The sequence below is a fragment of the Berghia stephanieae genome, chromosome 10, assembly GCF_034508935.2.
Source record: "Berghia stephanieae isolate SIO BIC M18660-M18661 chromosome 10, UCSD_Bste_1.3, whole genome shotgun sequence".
In the NCBI taxonomy this organism is placed as follows: domain Eukaryota; kingdom Metazoa; phylum Mollusca; class Gastropoda; order Nudibranchia; family Aeolidiidae; genus Berghia; species Berghia stephanieae.
Window position 1 is genome coordinate 23,771,943 of NC_088369.1, and position 7,500 is coordinate 23,779,442.

A 7,500-nucleotide genomic window follows, 5' to 3' on the forward strand; every position below is an offset into this window, starting at 1 on the left:
CTGGCTTTTGATCCTCAACGTCATCTTCTGGATATCGATACGCCATTGTGTGTTGCCTTGCACTTAATGTTAGTATTACTCTGGACATGGGAAAAGAAACAGTATAGTAATATATAGTAGTAGTATAGTAGTAGTAGTAGTATGTAGTAGTGTAGTAGTAGTAGTAGTAGTAGTAGTAGTTAGTAGTATAGTAGTAGTAGTAGTAGTAGTAGTAGTAGTAGTAGTAGATAGTAGTAGTAGTAGTAGTAGTAGTATAGTATATAGTAGTAGTAGTAGTAGTAGTAGTAGTAGTAGTAGTAGTAGTAGTAGTAGTGGAGTAGTAGTAGTAGTAAGTAGTAGTAGTAGTAGTATAGTAGTAGTAGTAGTTAGTAGTATGTAGTAGTAGTAGTAGTATAGATAGAAGTGGCAGTAGTAGTATAGTAGTAGTAGTAGTAGTAGTAGTGTAGTAGTATGTAGTATAGTAGTAGAGAAGTGGCATAGTAGTAGTAGTAGTAGTAGTAGTAGTAGTTAGTAGTAGTAGTAGTAGTAGAAAGTGGAGTGTAGTAGTAGTAGTAGTAGTAGTAGTAGTAGTAGTAGTAGTAGTATAGTAGTAGTGTAGTAGTATAGTAGTAGCAGTAGTAGTAGTAGTAGTAGTAGTAGTGTGTAGTAGTAGTAGTAGTAGTAGTAGTAGTAGTAAGTTAGGTAGTAGTATGAGTAGTAGTAGAGTAGTAGTAGTAGTAGTAGTAGGTAGTAGTAGTAGTAGTAGTAGTAGTGGTAGGTAGAGTAGTAGTAGTAGTAGTAGTAGTAGTAGTAGTATAGTAGTGTAGTAGGTAGTAGTGGTATAGTTAGTAGTAGTAGTAGTAGTAGTAGTAGTAGTAGTAGTAGTAGTAGTAGTAGTAGTAGAGGTAGTAGTAGTTGTGGTGGTGGTGGTGGTGGTAGGAAAAGTAGTACATGTACTTGTATTGTAATAATATAATCAATATATTATTATCATTTAGTAGTATTATTTTATAAGCAATATATCATATTATCCCTATAAGAAGGGATCGATGCAGCATGATTCAGCTTGATCATTACGAGGCAAAGTAGACAATTTTATCACTTTTTATCTTAAATGTTGATATAAAAGTCCGAATCGCGAGGAAAAGACCAAATTAAAAAAAAAAAAGAAATTAATTCATTATAATATTATAATCTATTGAAAAACTACTGTAGGTAACTTAGCGCCGATTTTGTGTCAGGTGTGATTTTATTAATGTTACAAAATGAAATGCATTGGAATAATTGGTAGGTTATATTTAAGAAAATAGATATTTATAATATAACTAAATGTCTCCCTTGTTTCAACTTCTAGTACATTCTTGCATCCTATCACTTCGGGCACCCAGTTTCTTGCCTTCTGTGCTAGAATCGGTACTAAAATTGGTAATGGGCTTTATCAAATACGGCGATTATGAAATTATTGAGTACTAGATATATATTTTTTCGACCTCATAGAATTCCCATGTTCGAGGTTTCTCGATAATAGAAGAGTAAAGGAAGGTGCCCCAAACGTAAACAAAGGTCGAGAAGCACGTGGCAAACCACATGTTCCTGTCTTGACAGCTCACGTTCCAATGTAAATAATAGAAAAAAAATAACCTTTAAAATTGGCTGTTAGGTGGCAAAAGAAACACATATTCATAAATACTCGATCATGCATCAAATAATGTCTAGATATGGATATTTTATGGAACAAAAGGTAACATTTTCTAAAATTTATCAAAAGTTACAGTCTATCTATTTTTAGACCAGAGCAAATTACTGCGCTGGTGTGAACAAAACGAGAATTATTCGGAGCCTGATTTTCATAATAATTTAGCCTTATTATTATTTTTTGCAACTGTTAGATTTTATGTAAACATATTTTCAATACTGAAAGTGTATGCCTACAACTCAAACTACAAAAATTGGGAGACCTATATTGTGCGTAAATTATTCCGGTCCCTAACGGAAGTCACTAGCAACTTGTTATTGTTTACGTTTGGGGCAGCAAACTTTACTCTTCTATAGAAGAGTAAAGTTGGTGCAATAAAATAAACAACATCACGTGACCATTTTAGAAGCACGTGGCAAAACACATGTTCCTGGCTTTGACAGCTCACCTTCCAAAGTAAATTATAGAAAAAAATAACCATTAAAAAATGTCTGTTAGGTGTCAAAAGAAACACATATTCATAAATACTCGATCACGCATCAAATAATATCTAAATATTGATTTTTTATTAAACAAATGGTAAAATTTATCAAAAATTACTGTCGGTCTATTTTTAGACCACGGTCAAGATTATTCACCAAAATCAATGCGCTTGTGTGAACAAAACAAGAACTCTTTGAAATCTGGTTTTCGGAATAATTTAGCCTTATACAAGAATTTAACTAAATAACAATTTTAATTGTACGTGTTTGTTTTAACTGAATGTGTATTATCTACAATTTGAACGACAAAAACGGGAGACCTGTTTTGTGCGCAACGTTGTCCGGCTGCTAAAGTTCCTAATCACCAGCAAAGAATGGCAGTCCAACTCATGCAAAGGTAAGATTCCAATTTCAGTGTTTGAGTTTGTAATTTGTATCGATTGGTTTTGAGAGCAGGAAACGATTTAGTTCAATGTTAATCCATAATAGCGTTCGGGTATTTAACTTTGGATGTCTCACCGGCATAATTTTAGAATGCGTTGTTTATTTGTTTTCATTTCACTTCGCAATTTGACTGTCACTGTCAGTGTCAGTCATTACAGTACAGCTTCACTCGCCGATTCTCACTTACAGAGTTTACGTTTCCTTCACTTATGTCTGCTTCATGCTCATTCAGTGAGTGATTCGAATACTGTGTGAGAGAAAACACTTTTCGTAATTTATGACATTTTATGGGTAACGTTTACAGTCTAGAACGTGTGTCAGTCATAACTTGACCGAAAAAGAAAACAGAAAGGAACAAAAAAAAAAAAAGCAGACACCCTTCCTCCTCAGCAGGTGGAATCTCAACAAAAGTTGTATTTTTTTAATCCTCATCTTTCGTGGTGCGAAGCTTTCATCGCTTGTCATATTTTATTGACTCTCGCTCTTTCCTAACCTGATAATAGATTTCGAAACAATCTTTAGGTCTTCATTCTCTCATTATCTGTTCATGACTGGAACTGGAAAAGGAACAAGACAAAGGCAAAGGGTCTCTGCCACCGATTTTCAATATCTTGTGTTGTTTGAGGGATTTAAGTTGGTAGCCGTTTTTGCCACATAAGACTTTTTGTTATTGTTTTTGCTGAGAGTCGATGGGAGAAGGAATGGCAGAGAGGGAGGAAGGGGTGGTGAAAAAATGAGAATGTCTGGGAAAAGAAAATGTCCCACTCAACCCCTTAGCCTTATCGCATCTTTGATATTTGGCAGGTGTCAAACTACATGTATGACGTTTTGGATCTTCCAAGCCTATTCGCCTTATTTGGTCGGTAGCTGTGTGAAAGAAAACATATTTTTATTGTAAAATGCAGGGAGTGCGGTCTGATATTTTCGTCATCGCTATGATTATTCCCAGACAGGGTCTGCCAATAACGAAAATTGGTTATTCCCAGACAGATAGAGGGGAAAAAAAAACAATATTTTTGTATTAAAAAGAAAACAAACAATTTTAAGAAATTCATGCCCAGAAACTGAACAAGGCCAAACAAAAAAGGAGAAAAGAATAGACTCGCTCAAAAAAAAAAAAAAAAAAAAAAAAAGGGGGGGGGGGGGGTGTGGGAGGAAAGCGATTGAATTCGAATCTGTGCAGCTAAAATGAGCAACGAGTTTCCCTTGGCTCAAGAGAAGTGAAAATGAAAAAACTGTGCTTAAGTTTTTGTATGAGTGTTGGGGGGGGGGGGGGGGGGGGTCGTTGGGGGTTTTGTTACAGTTTTATACACATCCCTGTTAGTTCAATCAATTTTGTGGGCAATGATCAAGAGGGGCCTGGTCCTACAACTCTTTACGGATTTACCTTGGATTGAAATGAAAACTAAACCTCTCTGATTACTTTAGATTACCTAATTTTATTTCTACGTTTTTTTATGAAGAAGAAGCTTTTTAGGATTTTGTAATTCATAGGAATCACCATGATATGTGAAATGATGTCTTATCTAAATTTTGCCTCAGGAATAATAAGCGAACAATTTTGAAAAGCTCTCTCTGTTGATCGAATTATCAAAAATTTTATTTGTGATCATATATTTTATTTGACTTTAAAGTGAAATCTAGAGGCATTAAATATATTCAATGTTTATTAGACTTTTCTTATGTGATCAGAAAGTTAAATACAGGAAATATTGATCAAATGAGTTCACCGGAAGGTAAATAAAAGCCCATTTTTTAAAAAGCTAATCGACATTGGTTATGTAATCTTGCCTTCATGATCATAAACCTCTGATAAAATTAGACCTGACCAACGGTTTTAACAACCTTGTGGTATCTGAGTTCCAGGTCCATTATGTTTTCTAATGTTTTTATTGAATATAAGCAAACCATTAAGAAATAGGTCATGTCTATATATTCAACATTGAATGATATTTCTTCTTACATTGAAATAAGTGGTTCTTTAGAGTAATAAGGCTCATGGAACTGGAGTTTTTCCTGTTTCTGTAACATGAAGCAACAGACCTTAAATAGTGCTTGATAACTTTCTTAAAAAATAAATGGTATTTCATTTTACTTTGAAATATTGGTCCTTTAGAGTCATAAGGCTCATGGAACTGGAGTTTTTCCTGTAACATGAAGCGACAGACTGTAACAAGTGCTTGCTGAAATCTGAATAAGTTGCACATTTACATTTTACTTGTAGAGTTAGATCCAGTTATTCATTCAAACATTGGTATCTTAATTTCGAATTGTCATTTAATTAATACATATAAAGTTAAATAAATCCAATGATAATAATTGATAAAATAAGGTAATTATAACTTTTATTCATTGTTTGGTCCATATGAATTTTACTTTATGATTTTGTGTGAGATGATATTGCTTTTTATGGGACCATGGGAAAATGGTTTTAGAATGCCATGCTTATCTTTTTTTTTCAGATCTAAATAACATTACAACAAGAATGAGTCTCTGCATTCCTTTAATTGTTCTGGAAGCATTGGCCTGCCTATACCATGGGAATTAATCAATTTATATTCAGGAAGAAGTATCATAATTATTATTATTATCATCATCATCATCATCATCATTGAGTCTTATCCTTCAAGATTATCAAAATGGCTTTCATGTTACTGTATCTTATAGAATTCCTCATATATCATTATGGACCCTTCTTTGTTTTTTTTTTTTATTGGAATTAATGTTTTTCTTCTACTTCTATATTCTATATTCTTCATAAAACCTCTCAGCTTTATTGACCTAATCTAGAGACTAGAGAGCGGTGATTAAGAGAACAGGACCATATTTTGCTTTCGAGCGTTTCTTAATTTTAAAAGCAGCTTACTGTAGTTTGTAAAGATTTTTTAAAACGTTTTTCTAATGACAGTGTCTAATACACGTTAAAACCAATGCATATCTATCCCTATGTAATTTTTGGCAGTGATCTCTCCATTTTAATGGTATTGGCTCCTGTTTATTTATAAAAATGCCCTGTGAGCTTGTTATACACTTGAAAGAAACATTTACATAGTGAAGTCAAGAAGAATATAGCAAAAGAAACCTGCTTCTTGGTTATGAATAAGAAATTTAAAAAGAAATAGGCAATGACCTCTTTATCTTGTCTACCATTTAACTTTATAATAATTTTTTAAAGTTTATTATTCCTTTTCTATATTTATAATTTAATTTATCAGCAAGATAAGAGTACTGATGAAACCATCTATGTAGCTGATTTGTAATGGTAGTAGAATTTGATAGATGGGACCATGTGATGTTGCAGAACATATTTTTAAAAATTGTATTGCATTGTTTCATTTATCAGCAACATCATATTAAATAATGCAGTGGCTTAATCACAAACTTTCTGCACTTCATATGCAAGACAGTGATGCTTTTGTGCTACATTTCTCGAAATATTCACAAAGTTTCTGTATTTTGTAAATAAGACCATGGCGCTTTTGTCTTAACTGGTTAGTCGCAAATTCTGCCGTTGTATTCCATTTCTCGAATAAAATTCTTTTCTATTTATTCTATTTATTTGCAAAGTTTCTGCACTTTATAAACAAGAACATGATGCTTATGACTGGACAGGTTAATCGCAAATTCTTCCTTTGTGTTCCATTTCTCGAATCAAATTATATTAAATTCTATTAAATAATCATTTTAATGGCAAACTTTCTGCACTTGATAATTATATGCAAGACCATAATACTAAAGTCTACAAGGTTAATCGCATGTTCTGCCTAAGAAGTGCATTTCTTGAATCAGAACCTTTTTTAACCAAAGCTTTTGCTGAGGCTCTTACATCACAGATTTTTAAAATGGAACTACACAGTTTCAGTAATAATTATCAATTTTTTTCTTTTTTTTTTTCTTTCTCTTTCACAGGATGAGAATACAAGCATACCTTTAATGGAGAAACATCATATCTATATTTTTTTTAATGATTTCAGTGTGAATAACATGAATATGAATGAAATGACAATAAATATGATATAAATTTATAATCTGTTTTTAATTTATTTGGATTTCACAAGTTGTGTTATGGCACTCAGATACAGCATAACGGGTGAGACTGAGAACCAATCCTCACAATAGCACTAGAGGTCTTGTATATGCAAGATGTGATTTCCATTGATACAGTTTAAAGACTGTCCTGTTTTTATTCATTCTGGTGAACGCTGTAGGGTTGTTTTTTTGTTTCTTGTTTTAAAAAAGATTTTTTTCTTTCAATCTAAGTCTAAGACTTGATTGAATTCTGACTCAATGCAAATCAACTTTGTTCCAACTCCTCAACTTCAAATTACAATGAACTTGTGCGCCCTTCCTTCTTGTTAACCTACAGGTTATTGGATATGTAACTTTAATACATATATGTACGTCTACCACAATGTTAAACTAGCAATTTATCTAAATATCTTGCAATCGTCTTTTGTAATAACTTTTCATTCTGGGTTACACATAAAAGTTAGCACTGCCGGGTTACAAAAGTACTTTGATGTTAAAAAGATCAGCATCCTGTCATCTTACTTATATATTGGCAGGTGTAAGACTTATTCATTTTGCAAGTCATCATCGTCACAGTTTCGCACCAACACCGAACCCACTCCACAGCATCTGGGGAGCAGACTCTTGGGTCATGGTCAGTGCAGCTGAGCGCATCCTGGCATTCTCTAAGGATGTCTGCTCTGGGCACCCACATGTACACAAGCTACTCTCAACCAGCCCCCACTTTTTCATGCTTCCAGTTGTTCTCACAAGTTTTGCCTGTGCTCTGTTCAGTGTTACCAATTCATTCCTGGGGAGCTCAGTTCCGTAGGACAGTTCTTCTCTCAGATCTCCAACAGCTTCATTTGCATGATTGTTCCACTCTCTCAA

General features: G+C 33.5%; 1 protein-coding gene and 1 long non-coding RNA gene across 2 annotated transcripts in view; one reads left to right on the forward strand and one right to left on the reverse strand.

Moving 5' to 3' along the window:
* Nucleotides 1-1,359, reverse strand: part of LOC144956025 (uncharacterized) — a 7,397-nt gene extending 6,038 nt beyond the window's left edge. The window contains exons 1-2 of the mRNA XM_078886314.1: nt 1,305-1,359; nt 1-80 (exon numbers count right to left, since the gene is read on the reverse strand). Of these exons, the coding sequence (XP_078742440.1) occupies nt 1-46 (46 nt within the window). The 5' untranslated portion in view covers nt 47-80; nt 1,305-1,359. The remainder of the gene's footprint in view (nt 81-1,304) is intronic.
* Nucleotides 1,360-2,433: 1,074 nt separating this feature from the next.
* Nucleotides 2,434-6,629, forward strand: LOC144980849 (uncharacterized). Its single transcript, XR_013646975.1, has 3 exons — nt 2,434-2,554; nt 5,064-5,170; nt 6,511-6,629. It is a non-coding gene; the product is annotated as an uncharacterized LOC144980849 (long non-coding RNA).
* The last annotated feature ends 871 nt before the right edge of the window (nt 6,630-7,500 follow it).